At 41.0% G+C, this 25,058-nt stretch overlaps 2 protein-coding genes across 2 annotated transcripts in view; both read right to left on the bottom strand.

Annotated features, from left to right (window-relative positions):
• The window catches only part of LOC101007196 (zinc finger protein 506), a 504,157-nt gene that overhangs the window by 432,049 nt on the left and 47,050 nt on the right, over nucleotides 1–25,058 (bottom strand).
• Nucleotides 873–19,287, bottom strand: LOC101010217 (zinc finger protein 737). Its single transcript, XM_031660353.1, is given in 6 exon segments — nucleotides 873–2,629; nucleotides 2,632–3,190; nucleotides 3,192–3,958; nucleotides 10,768–10,863; nucleotides 11,991–12,117; nucleotides 18,970–19,287. Coding segments are annotated over 6 exon segments (1,608 nt in total). The 5' UTR covers nucleotides 18,973–19,287; the 3' UTR covers nucleotides 873–2,573.

Below are 25,058 nucleotides of genomic sequence, written 5' to 3'. Positions count from 1 at the left end.
TCATTTGCAGTTTAAAGCCACTAACAAGGTGACTAATAGAGATGTTATTTTACTATGTGCCAAATAGTATATTATATTCCTACCATCTTGTACCTACACCCTTGAGTAAGGTGGGATAAAGTTAGTGGCACAATAATGGTTCATCCAATGCACAATAGTCTTAATATGGTAAAAATAAAATAAAATTAAGTTCACAACCTAACAATTTTTTTTTTGGAGACAGTTTTGTTCTTGTTGTCCAGACTGGAGTGCAATGGCACAATCTCGGCTCACTGCAACCTCTGCCTCCTGGGTTCAAGCGTTTCTCCTGCCTCAGCCTCCTGAGTAGTTGGGATGACAGGAATGCACCACCATGCCTGGCTAATTTTTTTGTATTTTTAGTAGAGACTGGGTTTCTCCAGTAGTTCAAGACCAGTCTGTTGGTCAGGCTGGTCTTGAACTACTGACCTCAGGTGATCCACCCGCCTCGGCCTCCCAAAGTGCTGAAATTACAGGTGTGAGCCATCAAGCCCAGCCCTAACAGTTTTAAAATGTACTGCATTTTATTACATAAAAGTACAAGTGGTAAAGTATTATACTCATTTAATAAAGTTCTAAACATAATTCTTTGTCACTATAATAAAGTTATTGCTCTGAACATTTACCTTATGCATTACTTAATAGAATTTTACTACAATGAGCCTCTCCACTTGTGTTTTCATTATGGATCTTACATTTTAATGTTATTATTATTTTATAGAAAAGGTCATAATGTCCAAATAATTTTTTAAAATCTCTGGTATCTCTGATGCAGAAGCAATTGATCACATGCTTTCTCACATGTGAACAGAAATAAAATAACAGCATAATTTGAAATCTGTATTACATCATTATTCAGCTTTCAAAAAATTTTATTCAAGGAAACAAATACACTTCCAACGGAATTACAATGCTTCCAAAAATCTACTCCTTTTAAAGTTACATAGAAATCATTTACCTAAAAACTGCTGCTGTGGATTAGTTTTTTATACCCAATGCTCTGATTTAGTATAATGTCTGAAATATCAGGGCCTTAGTTATTCTACTGTAACTTCTCTGATATTTATATACAATCTATTTTGAATTAAATATTTTTTCATATTTACTGCATCTGCAAAATTATATTTTAGTATAAACTCTCTGCTGTTTTCTAAGCTGTAGTTTCTAAAAAAAAAAAAAAAAAAGGTATTTCTAAACTTAATACATTTGTAGGACTCATCTCCAATATAAATTCCCTGATGTTGAACAAAGCTTGAGCAACTGCTTTAGGGTTTCCTTCAGTACAAAATGTGTGCAATAAAATCTGTGATAAAAGTAAATGTACTATATAACCCTCTTTATATTTGTAATGCTTGTCTTCACAAAAAATACTCATTTTAAAGACTTATACTTTCTGAAAGTTTTTTTGACAGTAACTGCAATTTTAATGCTTTTATTAAAAGGAATCTTTTTATGTTGAGTTAGATGTGAGTAGGAATTAATGGGTTTTCCATATTCCTTCTATTTGTACAGTTTTTCTCAAGGATACTAGCTTTTCTGTGAAATAAGGTTTAAGAACTGATTAAAAGTTTTGCCACATTCTTCACACTTGTAGTTTTGCCACTATGAATTATCTTACCTACAATCAAGTGTGGCAACTATATAAAGGCTTTGATACATTTTATATATTTCTAGAGTTTCACACTAGTATAATCATTGTTACGTATAGAGAAGTTGGAGGTGTTGGTAAAAGCACTGTCATATTTTTTAGCTGTGTAGATTTCCTCTTCAGTATGAATTATCACCATGTCTCTTAAGAATTGAGAACTTGTGGCTGGGTATCGTGACTCACGCCGGTAATCCCAGTACTTCAGGAGGCCAAGGCAGGTGCATCTCCTGAGGACAGGAGTTCGAGACCAGACTGGCAAACATGGCGAAATCACATCTCTACTAAAAATACAAAAGTGAGCTGGGCATGTTGGAGGACACCTGTAATCCCAGTTACTCAGGAAGCTGAGGCAGGAGAATGGCTTAAATCCAGGAGGCAGAGGTTGCAGTGAGCCGAGATCATGGCATTGTACTCCAGCATGGGTGATGAGCATGAAACTTCATCTCAAAAAAAAAAAAAAAAAAAAAAAATTGAAAACTTGTTATAGGCTTTGCCACATTCCTCAAACTTGTAGGATTTTTGTCCAGTACGAATTATGTGTAAGAAGGGTTCAGAACTTCCTAAAAGCTTTGTCACATTCTTTGTATTTGTAGGGTTTAATATAAATTCTCATATTTAGTAAAAGTTGATAGCTGGCTAAAGGCTTTCCCACATTCATCAAACTCACAGGGTTTCTCTCCAGTATGAATTATCATGTCTAGGAAGGGCAGAGGTGTCCTTAAAGGCTTTGTCGCATTTTCTTATTTATTGGGTTTCTCTTCCGCATGAATTATCTCATGTCTACTAAGGTGTGAGGATGAAATAAAGGCTTTGCCACATTTATCACGCTTTACAGTTTCCCTCCAATATGAATTTTCTTATGTGTAAAAAGGATAGTGGGTTAAAAGCTTTGCCACATTCTTCACATTTATAGTTTCTCTCCAGTATGAATTACCTTATGTAGCCAGTAGGGTAGAGGGCACCAAAGCCTTTGCCACATTCTTCACATTTGTAGGGTTTCTCTCCAGTATGAATTCTCTTATGTCTAGTAAGGATAAAGGAGCGCTTAAAAGCCTTACCACATCGTTCACATTTGTAGGGTTTCTCTCCAGTATGAATTCTCTTATGTGCAGTAAGGTGTGAGGACGAGTTGAAGGCTTTGCCACATTCTTCACATTTATAGGGTTTCTCTCCAGTATGAATTCTCCTATGTGTAGTAAGGACAGAGAAGCACTTAAAGGCCTTGCCACATTCTTCACATTTGAAGGGTTGCTCTCCAGTATGAATTATCTTATGTGTAGTAAGGCAAGAGGAGTACTTAAAGGCTTCGCCACATTCTTCACATTTGTAGGGTTTTTCTCCAGTATGAATTCTCTTATGTGTAGTAAGGTGTGAGGACCAGTTGAAGGCTTTGCCACATTCTTCACATTTGTAGGGTTTCTCTCCAGTATGAATTATCTTATGTGTAGTAAGGGATGAGAAGTACTTAAAGGCTTTGCCACATTCTTCACACTTGTAGGGTTTCTCTCCAGTATGGATTCTTTTTATGTGTAGTAAGGACAGAGGAGTGCTTAAAGGCCTTGCCACATTCTTCACATTTGTAGGGTTTCTCTCCACTATGAATTATCTTATGTGTAGTAAGGATAGAGGAGCGCTTAAAGGCCTTGTCACATTCTTCACATTTGTAGGGTTTCTCTCCACTATGAATTATCTTATGTGTAGTAAGGTTAGAGGAGCGCTTAAAGGCCTTTCCACATTCTTCACATTTGAAGGGTTTCTCTCCACTATGAATTATCTTATGTGCAGTAAGGTATGAAAACCGGCTAAAGGCTTTGCCACAGTCTTCACATTTGTACCGTCTCTCTCCACTATGAATTATCTTATGTGTAGTAAGGTGTGAGGACCAGTTGAAGGCTTTGCCACATTCTTCACATTTGTAGGGTTTCTCTCCAGTATGAATTTTCTTATGTGTAGTAAGGGTTGAGGACTCGTTAAAAGCTTTGCCACATTCTATACATTTGAAAAGTTTTTTTCCAGTATGTCTTATCTTATGTCTGTTTGAATCTGAAAACTTACGAACGACTTTCACATATTTATCACACTGAAATATTTTCCTTTGGGTAGTTGTCAAATATTGGTTAAGTCCATTATAACCTCTTTTGTGCACCTTACACTCATCCACACCTTCACAGCCTTTTTTAAACTGTAAATTGTCATGTCCACATTTTTCATATCTTCTCAGTATCCCTTTATGGAAATAATCTTTTATGTTCTGCTCTGGCCAAAGATCTTGGGTAAAATGAGAACACAAAACTGAAAGAAACAATAAAAACACATTACTTCAATTGCTAGACTCGGATAAATATAATTTACAAATCTAACCTATAAAGTTATACAAACTACCTAAGCAAGATGACACAGCAAAATATCGCAAGCTGTAATTTCTTCCTGGACACATAAATATAACAAAAACATACTGCCCAAAATATATCTGTAAAAAATTTATAAGTCAGTTAAGTGTATGAAGGGCCCCAGGCGAGCACAATGCAAAGAGTCACACAGAAGATAAAGAAAAGCCTGTTACTTATACCCAACACCGCTCTTCCTGCTCTCCAGTATAACATTATGCCTTTAAAAGTAAATTCCCCGTCAGATGCAGTGGCTCATGCCCATAATCCCAGCACTTTGGGAGGCTGACACGGGTGGATCATGAGAAATTCGCCCCCATGACCCAAACATGTCCCACCAGGTCCCATATCCAACACTGAGAATTTCTATTGCAGCATGAGGTTTGGATAACATGGACATCCAAACCATATTATAGACCAACTAGGCTTCACAGAAACACACAAAACTCTCCGGTCAAAACCAAGATAATACACAATATTCCTATTTGCATCTGGTATATTCTGTTAGGACACATACCAAGTTTTGTTAAATTAAAAATACTGACTGTGTGCCATGGCTCTTGGCTATAATCCTAATACTTTGGGAGATTGATTGGGGCCAAAAGTTTGAGACCAGCCTGGGTAACATAGTGAGATCCTAACACTACAAACAAGCAATTAGCCAGACATGGTAGTGCATATCTACAGTCCTAGCTACTCAAAATATTGAGGTGAAGGGGATCACTTGAGCCCCGGAGGCTAAGGCTACAGTAACCCACAATTCTGCCACTGCACTGCAGCCTGGGTGACAGTAAGCTCTTGTCTCAAAACAACAACCAATTATTTTAAAAACACTAAAAGTATACACTGTGTTTTCTAACAAAAACTGAATGAAACTAGGAATTAAAAGCAAAAGTCAAACTGGAAAATTCAAAAATACGTGAAAATGAAACACACTCTACAACATATTCTTGCTCAGGGGGCAAAAAGTTTCATTTTTCAAAGATGTCAATACAACCTACAGTTAAAGCCTACAGTAACATGGCCAGGCACGGTGACTAATGCCTGTAATCCCAGCACTTTGGGAGGGTGGGGTGGTGGATCATGAGGTCAGGAGATTGAAACCATCTGGCTAACACAGTGAAACCCTGTCTCTACTAAAAATACAAAAAATTAGCCGGGCATGGTGGCGAGTGCCTGTAGTCCCAGCTACTTGGGAGGCTGAGGCAGGAGAATGGCGTGAACCTGGGAGGTGGAGCTTGCAGTGAGCCAAGATTGCGTCACTGCACTCTAGCCTGGGTGACAGAGCGAGACTCTGACTCAAAAAAAAAAAACCTACAGTAACATAAACGATATGACACTGACACAAAGATAAACAGATGAAAGAACAGAATAGAGAGCTCAGAAATGAACCCTTCTGTATACGATCAGATGATCTTCCACAAAGTTGCCATGCATACAAAATACAGAGAAATAATTTCTTTTAAAAATGTTGAAAACTGAATATCAACACTGATAAAATAAAGTTGTTTATTTCCTTGAATGATACAATAATATATTTTATTTTATTATTTCTTTTTTGAGACGGAGTCTCGCTCTGTCACTCAGGCTGGAATGCAGTGGGGCAATCTCAGCTCACTGCAAGCTCCGCCTCCTGGGATCACGCCATTCTCCTGTCTCAGCCTCCCGAGTAACTGGGACTACAGGCGCCCACCACCATGCCCAGTTAATTTTTTGTATTTTTTGTAGAGATGGGGTTTCACCGTGTTAGCCAGGATGGTCTCGATCTCCTGACCTCATGACCCCCTGCCTCAGCCTCCCAAAGTGCTGAGATTATAGGCATGAGCCACCGCACCCGGCCAATTACATATTTTAAATAAAATGCTTAAACATAAAAATACACAAATGGGAAAAAGCGTTTGAAAGAACATACAAAATTACTAATTTGTAGAGAAATTAAAAAAAAAACACAATGACAAAATCAACTTACACCCATTAGGTGCAATGAAAATAAAACCGATGTTGATTGCTGGTGGAAAACAAAGACACAGCCATTATTTTAAAATGTTATAAATGTTCCTCATATATAAATCTATATCCAAAATATGTAACACAGGCCATATGCAGTGTCTCAAGCCTGTAATCCTAGCAGTTTGGGAGGCTGAGGTGGGCAGATAACCTGAAGTCAGGAGTTTGAGACCAGCTTGGCTGACATAGTGAAATACCATTTCTACTAAAAATAAAAGATTAGCTTGGTGATGTGACATGCACCTGTAATCCCAGCTACTTGGGAGGCTGAGGTAGGAGAATCGCTTGAACCCAGAAGCCAGAGGTTGCAGTGAGCCGAGATCACACTACTGTACTTCAGCCTGGGCAACAGAGTGAGACTCCATGTCAAAAAAAGGAAAACAACAAAAAAACAAAATATGCAACACAAGACCTGGAAGATATAATTTGAAAATCCATGTTTATTGTACCAGTATTCACAAAAGCAACCCAGATGTCTCTTGATTTATAAACATATCAAAAAATGTAACATATACATATGATGAAGTATTATTCCACCTTAGAAAAAACAATATTCTCAATTTTAAGATGAACTTTGAGAATATTATGTCACCTGAATTAATCCAGTGACAGAATTATGGATACTGTATGATTCTATGTACATGAGATATCTTAAGTAGTCAAAATCATAAAATCAGAAAGTGGAAAGTATGTCTATTAAGGCCTGGAGAGAGGGTAAAATGAATAGTTAGTACTTAATGGTCAATGACTTTTAGTTTTACAATGTGTAAAGTTTCTAGAAGTCTTTTGCATACAATGTGAATATACTTAACACGCCTGAAATGAACAGCTGTTTTTTTGAGACAGGGTCTCACTCTGTCACCGAAGCTGGAGTGTAGTGGTACAATTTTGACTTCCCCTCAATCTCCCAAGTAGCTGGGACCACAGCTGCACACCACCATAGCTGGCTATTATTAATTTTTTTTTTTAGAGAGAGGGGTCACCATATGTTGCCCTGGCTGATCTCAAACTGTTGGGCTCCAGGGATCCTCCAGTCTTGGCCTCCCAAAATCCTGGGATTACAAATAAGAGCCTCCACCTAGCCTGCCCCTGAAATGCACACTTCAATAGATTTAAGATGGTAAATTTTATGTTATGTGTTTTTAAGACAATTTTTTTAAAGAAAAACTGAAAAAAAAAACCAGAATTATATATCTTTTTGAAAATTACTTTCAAATCGTAGAAGTGCTTCTCTCACAAAAGCAAATATATAGTCATCATTAAACACATGGTGAAAATAAGACTATCTTGATGACTAGTCACTTAGACAAGATAAAACTACCATCAAAAATCAGCTAAGAAAGAATATAGGATAAGCCATAACTAAAATTGGGGTCATATTTATAGATAAATACACATACATACGTAATCTGATTGTGATAGACATGCATAATTTATATCTTAAATTGACTTACAATGTACAAAAAGAATTACAAATTGTCTAAAATTGTAATACATAAGTAAACCCAAAACACCCAATAAACTAATGTTAAGAAACCTACACTGAGGCCAGGTGCAGTGGGTCACATCTGTAATCCCCGCACTTTGGGAGACCAAAGCATGCAAATCCCGAGGTCAGCAGTTCCAGACCAGATTGGCCAATATGGTGAAACCCCATCTTTGCTAAAAATGCAAAAATTAGCTGAGCGTGGTGGCACATGCCTGTAGTCCCAGCGTCTCAGGAGGTCAAGGCAGAAGAATCACTTTTCAAAACTTCAAAACAACAATAAGAGAAATGTTTACTCGTAAAATCTTGTATGCAACATTGATGTATAATTTTAAAAAATTGTCAGGCTGGGCGCAGTGGCTCACGACTGTTATCTCAACACTTTGGGAGGCCAAGATGAGCAGATCACCTGAGGTCAGGAGTTCAAGACCAGCCTGGCCAACGTGGTGAAGCCCCATCTCTACTAAAAATACAAAAATTAGCTGGGGATGGTAACACATGTCTGTAATCCCAGCTACCTGGGAGACTGAGGTATGAGAATAGTTTGAACCCAGGAAGTGGAGGTCGCGGTGAGCCAAGATCATACCACTGCACTCCAGCCTGGGTGACAGAGTGTGACTCCATCTCAAAAAAAACAACAAAAAAAATTTCTAGATAATTGCAATATTTAACTATTAGTATGTACTCACTAAATGCAAGTATTCTGAATCATTGGCATGTACTGTGTGGCAGTAAAATTTCAGAGAATATACAGTATAATTATAAATAGAAGATTCTAATGAGAAAATAAATTAGCATTTAAAAGAAACTAGTTACTTTTAATGTTTTCAATATATGGTATTCTTACACAAAATGAAACTGCTATAATCCACCTTTAGAAACAAAGAGTAGCCTTACATTGTTAAATAAAAAAATATATATTTTCCAGAATAGTGTTAGACCCTCTGATACGTAAAACAAATATTAGGAAATAAACTATTTTATTATGGAGATATAGGCTGAAAAAAGTAGATGAACATCCTATAATTCTTTTTTGCCTGCAACAAACTTAAATTTATAAATAACTATTTTAGTAACTATGGGTGCCTACTAATTATGCAATTTACTTCAGGCATACCATGCAAATTCTAGCATATTGTCTTAAATACCTGAATCTAAAATTACAAACAAATCTGAAAGAGAAAATAGAAAGTAAAAACATATAGGGAGAGTGACATCAGTGAGATGAAAAGATTAAAAGTGCCGTATTTTCATATTCCATTACGGCAAAACAATGTCAGCCATCTCTGACAAAAATACTTTTATGAGAGAACCAGGATTATGACTCCCACCTGTAATGACAGCTCCATGGTACATTAAGGTTGGAGAACTGCTTCAGGCCAGGATTTTGAGACCAGCCTGGGTCTCAAAGACCAGATCAAAGATGTAGCAAGATGCCATCTCCAAAATAAGTGCCCCTAAGGGAGATTTGAGAGCCAGGGAGGGAGTTGTGAAACGCTGTTAAAGCTTAAGATTGAGAAGTGTCGTATTCAGAAGGCAGGCTCTCATTCAGGTGGGAAACTACAGGACCCTTGTTCATGGCTACAGACCAGGATAGGGTTCACCCAACTTAGTCCCACTGAGAATTCTGAACTTACTCTATAACCACCCCAAACTCCCAGCCACAGTCTGGCAGAGGTCCTTCCATTCCAGAGACCTAGAAGAAGACACCCATTTACAGCAATGTAGGCAGGCCTGCAGACCTTGGCCTTTACTGGGGTTCCTGAAGTGGTTCCTGACTCAGTTTCAGTTACTTGAACCACAGTTTATGGTCAGTTCTGCCTACATAGAAACCCACACAACTGGGCTAGAAGCGGTGCCTCATGCCTGTAATTCCAGTACTTTCAGAGGCCAAGGCAGGCAGATCATCTGAGATCAGGAGTTTGAGACCAGCCTTGCCAACATGGTGAAACCTGGTCTCTACCAAAAAAATACAAAAAATTAGCTGGGTGTTGTGGCGAGCACCAGTAATCCCAGCTACGCAGCAGGCTGAGGCAGGAGAACCTCTTGAACCTGGGAGGCAAAGGTTGCAGTGAGCCAAAATCATGCCATTGGACTTTAGCCTGGGCAACAAGAGTGAAACCCAACCCCATCTTGGGGGGGGGGGAAAAAAGAAAAAAAAGAAAAGAAAAGAATCCATTGCAATTGAAGAAAAATAAGTAGAAGCTGCTGTTTGTGGATCATACCTCTTATATTTAAAAAATCATAAACAGTACATTAAAACCTATCTAAACTAACACACTGAGTAAATTAGCAAAATATAAAATTAACACACAAGTGTATGTATGGTTTCATATGCTTAAAACAAACTATCTGATAAAATAGAGGAAGAAAAAATCTTATTTAATATAGCATTAAATAATAAATTTCTGAGAAAAAAATTAACCAAGAAGGTAAGAAAATGTTTACAACAAAAAAAGAAAAAATGAGAAGATCCAAATGTATTTTAAAATATTTTATGTCTAGAGATTGAAAGAATAAATCTTATTAAAGTGTCATATTATCCAAAGTGATCTATAGATTTCATAAACTTCCTGTCAAAATTGCAGTGGCTTTTTTTTTTACAGTAATGGAAAATACAATTCTAAAATTTACATCAAACTAAAATAAACTCTGAATAGCCGAAACAATCTTGAAAAAAAAGAACAAAGCAGAAGGATATCATCTTATAATTTCAAACTATATTTTAAAACTATGTAGTAATAAAAATAGAAAGGACTAAGCAGGAAAAAAAATTTTTTTTTTTCAACAGAAATGACTACTTTCACACATTTCAGACCTGATGCAAAAAGAGAAATAATTCTCAAAATCATGCAGATATGTATGTGTCCCCAAAACAATGAAAAAGCAGTCAGATTGTGCAGTTTTTTACATGCCATGAAGAGGACTTTGGCTCTCACTGTGAACGTGAAGGGAGCTCACTGAAAGAAAAGTAGAATTTTTACAGAATTTAAAAGCATAAGCAGAAGATGCCCCTTTATAAGAGCAAAATTTTAAAAAAGAATGAAAAAAAAAACAAAAACAAAAACAAAAAGAAAAAAGAAAAAAGAAAAAAACCCAGCTGACCAGGAACTATTTCCTTTGGAACACAGCTTCCCAAATCACCCTTTAAGGACTGGCCTTCTCTTTGACCTCGGGACCTCTTATCAGTGTCTGTTGTATTCATTTTCACTCACACCTACCTGAGGGGTTGGCTACCATCTCATGTTTCTTCATAGTCAAAGGTTTTTCTGCTTGCTCCAGACAGGTGATGAGGTCTGGCTTAGAGACCACAATACCTGTTTTATTAAAAACAAATAACATGAATCTTGCTCATATTCTCCACTTGCAAGCTAATAATGTGCTCAGCAAAGACGATGTAATAAAATATTCTAGTAAATTAATACCAAAATACAAATGTATAACAGACATTTCTAAATATTTAGAAAATACTTTCAATTTGCCGGGTGCAGTGGCTCATGCCTGTAATCCCAGCACTTTGGGAGGCCGAGGCGGGTGAATCACGAGGTCAGAAGTTCGAGACCAGCCTGGCCAGCATGGTGAAACCCCATCTCTACTAAAACTACAAAAATTAGCTGAGCATGGTGATGTGCATCTGTAGTCTCAGATACTCGGGAGGCTGAGGCAGAACTGCTTGAACTTGGGAGGTGGATGTTGCAGTAACCCGAGATCACACCACCGCACTCCAGCCTGGGTGACACAGCAAGACTCTGTCTCAAAAAAAAAAAAACAAAAAGAAAGAAAGAAAATAACTTTCAATTTGTAGGTTTCTTAATTGTCCTGCCTGGCACTACTGAATCAAAAATTGGTGGTGGTAATTAGGTTTTCAGGTGGAAGCTACAATATTTTATGCCACTAAATTTCTGGAATTACCACCAATTTGGAGTGAAGATTACAGCTCACCTCAGAAATATGGAAAGGTTGGATTAAGATGAAACATCTTGAAGAAATTTTTTTTCTTTTTTTTCCTCAAGACAAAATCTTGCTCTGTTGCCCAGGCTGGAGTGCAATGGCATGATTTCAACTCACTACAACCTCTGCCTTCTGGGTTCAAGCTATTCTCCTGCCTCACCCTCCTGAGTAGCTGGGATTATAGCCGCGTGCCACCATGCCTGGCTAATTTCTTCTACTTTGAGTAGAGATGGGGTTTCACCATGTTGGCCAGGCTGATCTTGAACTCCTGGCCTCAGGTAATCACCTCACCTCAGCCTCCCAAAGTGCTGGGATTACAGGCAAGAGGCACCGAAGAGTTTCTCTTTTCTAAATGACCGAATTCTGAAGATTTTCTTGAAAAAGTGGATCTGAAACTCTTCTATAAAAGAATAAATTACTAAAAAAATTCTACAAAAAAGAGAAATAAAACCTTTTGTGTATATTATGAATAATGTATTAAAGTTTTTCTCACCAAGGAAGACCAGGTTTCTGTAGTTCTCTAACATCACATTCCTATATAAATTCCGCTGTGCAGTGTCCAGGCAATGCCACTCCTCCAGAGAGAATTCTATGGCCACGTCTCTAAACTGCAATGGCCCCTGAAACACACACACATACGTTTTTACCAAGTGGTCATGCGTGGAATTTTTAATTTGACTTAAGGTGAAATGAGAGAGTAAACACAAATGGTTCTGACTTATAGGACTAAAATTATCCAATAAAATAACTTTCAAAACAGAAATATTATCTAATGTATTCTCTGAGAAAAAGAACAGCATGAGATCCACAACATCAGTTCGTATATTTTTCTAGATAGTAAAGTGTAAAATTAAGGAACACAAACATGTACATTTTTGAGTGCTATGTTTACACCATACGGAATGAGTTGTGAATATTCAGATGAAAAAGATATGTTGAGTTAGAAGGCACCTTTCAAATTTAAATATATACAATACGTTGAAGACCTTATTGTGCAGGGGTTTTTTTCCAGAAGATCTGGAATGAAGTCTGATTTTTCGAATTTCTAACAAGCTCACCAATAATGTCAATGTTTTTGGCCCAAGAAGGATATTTTGTCAAACATCCAGTCAGTGGAATAGCCTGTGTTTTTCTCAGTTTTTCTGGCCTGTAAACAAAGATAAGAGCCTGCATTTTCCAAAGACAAATATATAGACAAAATTAAGAAGAAAGGACAACTGCCAGATTAAATGTGATGGTTTACTCACATGAGCTGCATAAAGATACTTAATAATGAAGAGAAAAATAATCAGCTATATAGTGAAAATAATCTGTCAGAGCCATTTAAGCAAGTGAATCATTAACCATTACCTGCACTAGGAGAAATTTTTATGATGTGCTAATGCACATAGAAGAACACAGCATCACTGTTGAAATATTCGTCTTTCAAAAAGTAAATAAAATCTGATTTAATCATAAAGAATCATCAGTTTTATGCAAAACACAGAAAACTCCTATGTTTGGACACATCTATTTATTGCACCAAGCACATGATGCATAATTCAATTATTTATCCAGTTGCTTGTCTAGACTAAAAGTTTCTGGATTGTAGGAACCAAGACTGCTTAATAGTTTTTTTTTTTTTTGAGGCGGAGTCTCACTCTGTCGCCCAGGCTGGAGTGCAGTGGCGCGATCTCGGCTCACTGTAAGCTCCGCCTCCCGGGTTCACGCCATTCTCCTGCCTCAGCCTCCCGAGTAGCTGGGACTACAGGCACCCGCCACCTCGCCCGGCTAATTTTTTGTATTTTTTTTAGTAGAGGCGGGGTTTCACTGTGTTAGCCAGGATGGTCTCGATCTCCTGACCTCGTGATCCGCCCGTCTCGGCCTCCCAAAGTGCTGGGATTACAGGCTTGAGCCACCGCGCCCGGCCAATAGTTTTTTTTTTTAATGGTCCCATAAAATGGGAGCAACTAGTTTATCCATTTGGGTCTCCAGATCTTTTCCTTCTTTATCATCCAAGGACCAGAAAACTGGAGAAACTCTCATCTGGGTACCAACCAACGAGGGGATGAACAAACACAGGATGACTCATTTCTCTTACACTGAGACAGAAGGAGAATTAGCCACTCTTGTCAGCCTAACACAATTCTGCTCTGAACATCCTCAAATGCCTCAAAGACACCTACGTGATTTTGAGGGAATTTCCAGTGACCCTGGGCTGATGGCCCAATGATAAGCCAGGCTGGAGAGACTCAAGCTGAAGACCAATGTGACAGAATAGAGAGCCCAGAAATAATGGCACCTTCCTGCAACCATCAGATTTTTGACAAGGCTGACAAGAGAAATGTGGGAAGAATTCTCTCTTTAATAAATGGTGCTGGAATAACTACCTAGCACTATGTAGAAGACAGAAACTAGGTCCCTTCATTACAGCATATACAAAAATCAACTCAAGATAAATTAAACACTTAAATGTAAAATTATAAGAAACACTGCATGACAACCTAGGAAATACCATTCTAGACATAGAAACTGGCAAAGACTTCATGATGAAGCTACCAAAAGCAACTGCAACAAAAGCAAAAATTGACAAATGGGACCTATTTAAACTAAAGAGCTTCTTCACAGCAAATAAACTATCAACAGAGTAAACAGACAACCTACAGAAGAAAGAAAATATTTGCAAACTTTGCCTCTGACAAACGTCTCATATCCAGAATTTATTAGAAACTTAAACAAATTTAAAAGAAAAAAACAAACAACCTCATTAAAAAGTAGGCAAAAAAGATGAACAGATGCTTTTCAAAAGAAGACATACATGTGGCTAACAAGCATATGAAAAAAATGCTCATCTGTAATGATTAGAGAAATTAAAAGAAAAACCATAATGAGATACCACCTCACACCAGTCAGAATGGCTATTTTTAAAAAGTCAAAAAATAACAGATGCTGGCAGGGTTACAGAGAAAACGGAATGTTTATACTCTGCTGGTGGGAGTGTAAATTAGTTCAACAACTGTAAAAAGCAGTGTGGTGATTCCTCACAGAACTAAAAACAGAATTATCATTTGACCCAGGAATCTCATAATTGGGTATATAGCCAAAGAAATAGAAATTATTATATTATAAAGACACATCCACATGCATGTTCAGTGCAGCACTATTCACAATAGCAAAGACACGGACAGGCCCTAAATGCCTATCAGTGGTAGACTGGATAAAGAAAATATGGTATGGTCAGATGCGGTGGCTCATGCCTGTAATCCTGGCACTTTGGGAGGCCGAGGCAGGTGGACTGCCTGAGCTTAGAAGTTTCAGACCAGTCTGAGAAAACAATGCAAAATCCTGTCTCCACGGAAAATACAAAAAGAAAAATTGGCAAGGTGTGGTAATGCCCATGTGTAGCCCCAAGAAGAGGATGAGGCAGGAGAGAATTGCTTGAGCCTGGGAGGTTGAGGCTAAAGTAAGCCAATATCATGCGACGGCACTCTAGCCTGGGCAATAAGGGAGACCATGTCTTCAAAAATAAAATAAATACAAAATGTGGTACATAAATATCATGGAATACTTTGTGGCCACAAAAAAATAAAATAATGTTGTTTTCTATAACATCAATGAAGCTGGAGACCATTATTCTTAGAAAACAAATGCAGAGGCTTGGTGCAGTGGCTCAAGCCTGTAATCCCAGCACTTTGGGAGTCAAATGTCGGTTGATCACTTGAGGTCAGCAGTTTGAGACCAGCCTTCCCAACATGGAGAAACCCTGTCTCCATTAAAAATACAGAATTAGCTGGGCGTGGTGGCACGCACCTGTAATCCCAGCTACTCAGGAGGCTGAGGCAGGACAATCACATGAAACTGGGAGATATAGGTTGCAGTGAGCCTGGATCACACCACTGCACTCCAGCCTGGGCAACAAGAGTGAAACTCTGTCTCCAAAAAAAAAAAAAAAAAAAGAAAGAAAAAGAAAATAATGCAGAAACAGAAAACCAATCGCATGTTATTATTTATAAGTAACAGCTAAATAATAAGAACACATGAACACAAAGAGAACAACAGATGCTGTGGCCTAGTTGAGGGTAGAGGGTGGAAGACTAGGAGGATCAGAAAACATACCTGTTTTGTGCTATGCTTAATACCTCAGTGACAAAATAAGCTGTGCACAAAACCCCCATGTACCAAAACAAACCCAAGGGTACCCCGAAACAAAAATAAAAACTAAAAGAAAAAATTAAATCCCTGGGTGGGAGAGAGTGCAATGTGGGTGAGAGGACTGATTTTTGCTACAGACAGTAGTCCCAATGCAGCTGTACTCTGATTTATTACTGAGTGCATGCAAACGTATGAGATTATGAACAGCTGGTCCAAAATGCTAGGTTGGTGGAGAAAACAGGTTGCTGCTGCAGATTCAGTAGCTGGGGGTGGGGATATGTCAGGAGACTTGTAGAGACTTGTGGGTTCTTGGCAAGAAACACTAGGATCAAAAACGCCATGGTGAAGTTCGTGAGGGTGGTGCCTACGCCTCAGAGGAGTGTGGCCATGTCAATGTCTGTGTGTTTGTGAGTGGGTGCCTGTGGTGGCAGCTGTGGGAAAAGGGGGTCTGTCATCAGAGCTCCTTTCTTCTAAGTTTTCAGTCCTCTGTCACCCTGGGAGAATACGTGGAATCACAGGACAATGGGCAGTGTGACAGCCTGTGTACTGGACAGCAGAGCTCCCATTCCCAAACACCTAGAGTTTTATTCCAGGCCAGGCCTCTGTGATATCTTTTTTCTGGCACCAAATTTGTAGAGTTTGCTGAACATCAAACAATTCTCCAACACCAACTCATTGTCTAACACTTGAATTCTGACACCACCCAGCGTCAACACAGACCCTGATTCAGGGCTCGGTCCCGCAACACTGTCCTCACTGCAGATGCCAATCACAAACCCCATGGGCTTATCTACGCTTCTGAGCTACTGTTTAAAAACTGGGGAGTCCCATAACCTCCCTAAGTTCGATAATTTGGTAGAGCTACTCACAGAGCTCAGCAAAACACTGTAGTTAGGTTTACCAGTTTCATATATGAGATGCAGCCCAGGAAAAGCTAAATGGAAGAAAAGGATAGAACAAAGAAAAGAGATAGGGAAAGATGCCGGGCGCGGTGGCTCAAGCCTGTAATCCCAGCACTTTGGGAGGCCGAGACGGGCGGATCGCGAGGTCAGGAGATCGAGACCATCCTGGCTAACACGATGAAACCCCGTCTCTACTAAAAGATACAAAAAACTAGCCGGGCGTGGTGGCGGGCGCCTGTAGTCCCAGCTACTCCGGAGGCTGAGGCAGGAGAATGGCGTGGACCTGGGAGGCGGAGCTTGCAGTGAGCTGAGATCTGGCCACTGCACTCCAGCCTGGGCCACAGAGCGAGACTCCGTCTCAAAAAAAAAAAAAAAAAAAAAAAAGATAGGGAAATATGAAACACGTAGATAATCCTGGAAAGTATTTGTGATTAATAAAATTCTCCATCCTTTGTGTGCTCCAGGAACAGTTTATGGAAAGAAACACTCTTCCCATTATGACTTAGATGGTGCTCTCTTTTCTTACTTATCACACAGCCAGACACACACTCTGCACATTTTCTCCTTTTTCTCATTAAAAAAATCAGCTGAATTTGTCTTCCATACTCAAAATAAAATATTTCTTCACTTTGTCACCCAGACTGAAGTGCAGTTTTGCGATCTCGGCTAACCACAACCTTTACCTCCCGGGTTCAAGCGAATCTCCTCCTGCCTTAGTCTTATGGGAAGCTGGGATTACATGCATGCACCACCATACCTGAATCTTTTATTTTTATATTTATTTATTTATTTATTTATTTATTGGTCTCGAATTCCCGACCTCAGGTGATCTGCCCGCCTCAGCCTCCCAATAATTTTTGTATTTTAGTAGAGACAGGATTTCATCATGTTGGCCAGGCTGGTCTCAAACACCTGACCTCAGGTCCGCCTGCCTCAGCCTCCCAAAGTGCTGGGATTACAGGCGTGAGCCACCACACTTAGCCTAAAATAAAATAATCCTTAGTCAAACTTTTCTTAAGCTTATCTCCCTCCTTCAGGCTCCTGAACTTTGTGCTACCCTCAGTCTGAGTCGACATACAACCCCATTTTACGTCCTTCCTAAGAATACGCTGATTTCAGGGTAAGACATTCTCTGACCTAAAATCCGACTTTTTCACTCTCCATTTGCCATTCCCCTCCCACCTCCTTTCTAATCTTGTTTGCTCCTCCCTAAAAAAGAAAGCCCTTTTCTGCCGACATCTTTGCAAGCCATAAAGATCTTATACTTACTTGGTACTTTCTGCTGTTGCAATAATTTTTTGGAATTCATTTTTTTTTTTTTACATAAATTTAATGTTTTTTATTTTACGAAGTGCAGAAAGTGCCGCAAAACATAAAAACTTCATCATCAGTAAGACCCTCTCAGTTTCCTTTCATCTTAATCTCAACTGCAACTGCCTGTGGATCCCCAGCTTTCTAGGGCTCTGTAGCTTCTCTCAGGATAAAGGCTCCTTACATGGCTGGGATGAGCAGGCTGGGAAATCTGCAGGGGAGGCTCCTCAGAAAAAAACTAAATGAGTCTTTAATAACATCCTGTTGCAGGCTTAATATTAGCCTTAGCCTGGAGTTCTTAGGTTCAAGCTTTAATTTCCATATCAGTTATTCACTTGGTTTTTGAAACTAAGTGTTTGAAAAATCCAGGGAAATTACTCAAACACAGTTTACATAAGACAAGGAAATTTTAAGGTGCTTACTTTTTTTTTTAAAGACAGAGTCTTCCTCTGTCACCAGGCTGGAGTGCAGTGGCAGGATCTCAGCTCACTGCAACCTCCACCTTCTGGGTTCAAGCGATTCTCTCACTCCTGCCTCTCGAGAAGCTGGGATTATAGACATTTGTCATCACACCCAGCTAATTTTTGCACTTTTAGTAGACATGGGGTTTCCCCATTTGGGCCAGGCTGATCTTCAAGTCCTGACCTCAAGTGATCCGCCTGCCTCGGCCTCCCAAAGGGCTGGGATTACAGGCGTGAACGATCGCACCCGGCCCCATAAATTTTTAATAGCAGAAAACAGAGACTGTGAACCCCACGGACTAAAGCTCTTCCCTTTCCAGCTCTTCCCTGACCCGCACCCCGAGTCAGGATTCTCCCTTGACGACCCTCCGGTGGTCCCTGCACATTCTGGGAGAGATGGGGCGCTGCGGGTGCAGAGCTGCCCACAGAGCGCTCCAGGCCAGAGCACGGTCACTGCGCAGGGAAGAGACAGGACGCCCGGGGGCCCGGCTGTCAGCGTAGCCGCCATCTTATGGCTGAACGGGACTGAGGCCGAGCTGGGCAAGGAGAACTTGGGGCGCAGATTGTGGAGCTGACTGCCCGGAGGCCCGAGTCCCGCCACAGCTACTTCCCATTGGTTCCAACCAGCGGGTCCCCCTCTCTGGGGATGTCGGACCGGCACTCTCACCATTTCTAAGCTTCCAGGGGGTCCCGGCGTCTTAGCTGTGAATCTCCCAATACCTGCAGGACACAGGGCCACAGAGGCTGGGCCTCTAGGAGCAGAAGACACACAGCAGTGAAGAAGACACTCGGAGTTCCGGCTGCAGCGAGAGACAAAGGCCCCGCCAAACCCGGAAGCCTTACGGTTCACTCTGGCTGCGTGCCTGATTGGACGGTTTCCAGCCCAGCGTCCCTGATTGGATAATGCTTAAGGCCTCGCCCCCTCAGGCCCTGAGTGACTTAAGGTGTCATCAGACGCTGGGCTGAGTGAACAAAGAGCGACAGCCTAAGCAGCAGCCTTTTCAAACAGGGCTTCCTCCCCGAGCTGAGCTACGCCCACTCTAGAGCGTGGGAAAATTTTATCTTTTTTTTAATCTCTCTCTTGTTGAATGTGTTCAAAAGGTGACCGGAAGTAATTTGCTGTCATATTAATAATACATAAAATTTTTGTTCAACAGAAAATCAACTTTTACTTTGGTAATAGTATATTATTTATTAAAGCTAATTTTAATAAAACCTTATAAATAAATCAAATTTGTCATTTTTGACCACTCCAGATTTACGTATGTATTTTGTAATATCTTGTAATTTTTTAAATCTATTTATATTTTATTTTTATCCACATTCTTTTTATTTTTTCAATTTGGAACAACCTTTAAGTAATTTCAAACTGCTATAGGAGATAGAAAGAAATCATTTAGGGGCAGGCATGGATGGCTCATGCTGGTAATCCCAGCACTTTGGGAGGCCAAGGTGAGTGGATCACTTGAGGTCAGGAGTTCAAGACTAGCCTAGCCAACATGGTGAAACCCCATCTATACTAATAATATAAAAAGTTACCCATTTGTCGTGGTGCACATCTGTAGTCCCAGCTACTCCAGAGGCTAAGTCAGGAGAATCGCTTGAAGCCAGGAGGCGCAGGTTGTGCAACAGTCCAAGGGATTCACCTTGCCCTTTGCCTAGACAGAGCCGATTCATCAAGACAGGGGTATTTGTGGAGGACAGGTGAATCTGTGCACAGACAGGTGTCTGACTCTGGAGTCGTGGCTGTTGCTTCCCTCTCTGGTGGTGAATCCTCCATAGCCTGGTGAGGATAAATATATATCTTTTCCCGTCTCCTCTTCTTATTGCAATTTGCTTATTATATCAATCTGCTTATATTTATTTTCTTATTATGTCATTTGCTTATTATGTTATTAGTTTATAATGTCTGCATTGCCATTTATGTGGTATAAAGCTTGCTTACCCTTAAAGGTATTGTGTGTGTGTCTTTTCTTCTCCCCTCTCAACATTTCCAGCACAGAACATTTTTGGCATCACAAATAGGATTTGGAAACAAAAGTGTGCCCCTTTTTGACCAGAAGGACAGGGCTGGAGGCTCAGGGATTTCCCATATCCCGGGATGGGAACTCTCCCAGTTCTCCCTCTTGTTGATTAAATGGTCCAGGGGAACTGGCCTTTGTGAGAATTGGGAATCTAAATTAGTGCAATTTAAACCTTTGACTGTGCATGAAGTGCTGCAGGGGATTCTGGTCAGCAAGGGAGATGCTGAGGGGACATCCCAAAGTGGATGGTGTTTGCTTAGTGCTTATAAATTAATTTATTGAGATAGGGGCTGGTTGCTACAAGAGAAATGTAAGCTGAAAAAGGAAAATGCTAATCTGACTTCCAGACTGGCCCTGGCCCAATGCCAGTCAATGTCTTGACTGATCAAGCTCAAAGCTATCAGCCTATTGCTGAAAAAAGCAGCTGTCCAGGTGGCCTGGTCAGGGTAAAACTGAAGAACTAGCCAACCGGGGCTTGAAGCGGGTAAAAACCCAGCTCCTATCTCAAAAATGGGAAATTAACCCTAGTAAAATTCAAGGACCTGCACAAAGTATAAAATCCCTTGGTGTTTTATGGAATGCAAAGAAATAGTCCATTTTACCAAAAGCTAGAGCTAAAATACTAGAATTTGCAAACCCCACCACTAAGAAGGAGGCCCAGAAATGTACTGTCTTGTTTGGATTCTGGAGACATCATATTCCCCACTTAGGTAACATTTTACAACCTTTGCATGCAGTCACTAGAAAACACTATGACGTTCACTGGGGAGAGACAGACAGCATGGCATTGGAACAAGCTAAACAAACAGTGCAACTGGCCCTGGATCTATGGCCCATATGGGATGGGCCAGTAGAACTCCAAGTAACTGTCCTAGATCAACATGCTAATTGGAGCCTTGGGCAGAAACAAGATGGGAAGAGGGTACTTTTCGGGTTTTGGACCCAGAAACTGCCAGAGGCTGGAAAAGCTTATAACCCTTTCAAGAAGCAATTGTTTTTTTGTTTTTTTTTTTTTTTTTTGAGACGGAGTCTCACTCTGTCGCCCAGGCTGGAGTGCAGTGGCCGGATCTCAGCTCACTGCAATCTCCACCTCCTGGGTTTACGCCATTCTCCTGCCTCAGCCTCCTGAGTAGCTGGGACTACAGGCGCCCGCCACCTCGCCCAGCTAAGTTTTCGTGTTTTTTAGTAGAGACGGGGTTTCACCGTGTCAGCCAGGATGGTCTCGATCTCCTGACCTCGTGATCCGCCCATCTCGGCCTCCCAAAGTGCTGGGATTACAGGCTTGAGCCACCGCGCCCGGCCTCAAGAAGCAATTGTTAGCTTGCTATTGGGCTTTTGCTAGAAATGGAACACCTTTGCTTCAGCCATGATGTTTTTATGAAGCCTGAAATTGCTATTATGACCTGAGACATGAGTTCCCCCAAAACCCACCAGATAGGGCACACTCAAGAAAGTAGCACCATAAAACAGAAATGGTACATACAAAACCAGGCTAAGCCAAAACCAAAGGGAGTATTACTTTTACATGAGGATGGACAAAACTTGACAGCACAGGAAACACTGAATAAGTCCTGCAGATACAGAGGGAAACACCACCCCGTGTTGCCCGTCAAATGGGGCAAATCCTTTGAAGAACTAAGCCCAGAGGATCAGAAATACGCTTGGTTTCCTGATGGATCCACCAAATACATTGGTGGGACCCGATGCTGGAAGGCTGTGGCTTATAATCCTCTTAAAAAAACAAGCATTTCTGATGAAGGAAGGGGTGGGAGCAGCCAGTTAGCTGAACTAGTAGCCATCCTCTGAGCTATTCAGGAGGAGACCAGAGGGATTTGTCACTTGTATACCAACTCTTGGTCAGTAGCAAATGGTCTTACCACCTGGGTGCCCCACTGGCAACGAAATAAATGGCTAATTGGGAATAAAGAGGTTTGGCGAGAACAATACTGGTAAGGTATCTGAATCCTGGTGCACACTACCATTATCACTGTGTTCCATGTTTGGTTTTGCTGTTTTTTTTTTTTTTTTTCCTAGCCCTTTCACCAAAATGAAGTGCAGTGGTGCAATCTCAGCTCACTGCAACCTCTGCCTCCCACGTTCATGAGATTCTCCTGCCTCACTCTACCAAGGAGCTGGGATTACAGGCATGGGCCGCCATGCCTAGCTAATTTTTTTTTTAAGACTCAGTCTCACTCTGTTGCTAGGCTGGAGTGCAGTGGCGCGATCCGGGCTCACCACAACGTCCACGTCCCAGGTTCAAGTGATTCTCCTGACTCAGCCTCCCGAGTAGCTGGGACTACAGGTTCGCACTGCCATGCCCAGCTCATTTTTGTATTTTTTGTGGAGACAGGGTTTCATCATGTTGGCCAGGATGGTCTCGATCTCTTGACCTCATGATCCACCCACCTCAGCCTCCCAAAGTGTGGGATTACAGGCATGAGCCACTGCACCCGACCCTGTTTTCCATGTTGATGCTCAGGCATCTCTGCTTTCTCTTGACAGACTATTTAATCAGCAGGAAGATCAACAGGTCAAAATTTCCACCATCACTGCAAACTTGAATGCAGGTAAATGGATTGCAACATGTTCAAGCCTTGCAATGAGAGGCATTCTAGTGTATGGTGGTATAATTGATAGTGATTACCAGGGAGAGTTAAAGGTCATTGTACACAATACCACTCCAGATTCTTTTGCTATAAAACCACAGATGCTGGTTGCTCAATTGTTAGTGGTACCTTGTCCACAATCAACCCCTGAGGAAATCTCTGCCCAACAGAGTCTACATGCAGAACTGGGGGATTCAGCTCCCCTGGTACAGGTAGCTTAAATCCTGGAGTCAAAATATGGGTACAGCATCCATCAGATCCCGATCCTAAGGCTGGTGACCTTGTAGCTATAAAAACAGAAAATGAAGGCATAGTACCATTTCCTAAAGATGAAAAACAATATCATGTTCCCCTCCATTTTTGTTATTACAGGGAATAACCTATCTACTAGTGGTCAGCACCTGTGTCTTTGTGTCTGAGGCCAAGAATAAATTCATCACCTGGGTAGCCACCGCTGCAACAGAAGCCAACTGCAATCAATGTTGGCTGTATGTTGAGTTGCCGGAGGCCGCCAAAAATGGGCAAACTTGGAGAATCATCCCTGACAGTATTTCTGAATTGCTATGTTGTTACCCATGGGGCCATAACAACAACACTTGCAATCCAACCTGGACTTCCTTTGACCACACTAAGGAATCTATCTTTGCCAAGTCAGACAAAAGGTGAACGGCACCCTTACCTTGTTTTAGTGAGCTGAGATCCGGCCACAGAGACGGAGTCTGGCTCTGTCACCCAGGCTGGAGTGCTGTGGCCGGATCTCAGCTCACTGCAAGCTCCGCCTCCCGGGTTCACGCCATTCTCCTGCCTCAGCCTCCCGAGTAGCTGGGACTACAGGCGCCCGCCACCTCGCCCGGCTAGTTTTTTGTATTTTTTAGTAGAGACGGGGTTTCACCGTGTCAGCCAGGATGGTCTCGATCTCCTGACCTCGTGATCCGCCCGTCTCGGCCTCCCAAAGTGCTGGGATTACAGGCTTGAGCCACCGCGCCCGGCCTAGCACCCTTACCTTGTATTGAAAGCCTTGGTATCCTGCCCAATAGTCCTGGAACCATGTATTTTGGAAACCTGCTGTGCTGGTGGCCGGATTCCATACAGCCCCTGCTTTGTCTGGAGGCAGTAAATGACTCCTCTAATGTTTCTCTGTGGTTTCTCCAGTCACTTGTCAACACATACTCCAAATCAACAATATCGCGCCCAGTGAACCACAATCCCTTTTCCTATTTTAATAAGAAATTAGTACACTATGATTACGGTAGCTCCACTGCTGTCCCCACGGGGGCCCTCTGGGTATGCAGCTCCTGTGGGTGGTGATACCTGCTGCCGCTTTTGATGGGGAGATGTACTTGGGCGTGGCCATTAATTTCATTCACTGTCCGCGATAATATTCCCCTCCCCAGTAATCTAGATGCTTACAAACATGGCTGGTTACAAATGCGCTGGCCTCCCTGGTGGTGGTACCCTATCACAGTATTCTCCCCTGCTGTCCGTACAATCCTGCTTCAGCAACAGATTAAAACATTTACCTTACATGTAGAAAAAGCTCTTAATGATAGTAGCACTGGCCTTATGTTGTTATCAGATGAATTTTCTCAGCTGCGTACTGTTGTGTTGCAAAATCAAATGGCATTAGAGATGCTTACCAGAGCCCATGGAGGGGTTTGGGCCTTGCTGCATACTGAATGTGATGTGTATATACCTGGCAAGTCTCATAATATTACTCTGCTTGCAAAGCCATGTTGGGTTTAATTTTTATTAATTGTGCTTTTAATTCTCCTGTGCTTACCCTGTGTCTGTAATCTATATCAACTATGTGTTCCCCGTATATCTGTGAGGGTCTTTTAATACAATTGAGTATCCAACTGAGGCCAAATGTAGTGGAAAAGTTAAATATTAAATTTGAACTCAATTGAACACGGACACAAACAATGGTCACCAAGTCTCGGAACAGGTTGTGTGAGTCCCCTTAGGCGTTCATCCAGCGTTGTCTCAGAGAAATTTCTATTTCAAACTGTTTCTATACGTTAGTTATTTAAAAACAATAGCCAAGCACAAAAACAAGTTAACCTTTTTACAGGTGTGAGCCACCATGCCCGGCCTTGGATGGGGTTTTTGTGGGTGCTTTTTGGTTT

Source organism: Papio anubis, chromosome 20 (assembly GCF_008728515.1).
Source record: "Papio anubis isolate 15944 chromosome 20, Panubis1.0, whole genome shotgun sequence".
Lineage (NCBI taxonomy): Eukaryota > Metazoa > Chordata > Mammalia > Primates > Cercopithecidae > Papio > Papio anubis.
Note: the sequence above shows the minus strand (reverse complement) of the source record. Positions and strands in the feature narration are given on the sequence as shown.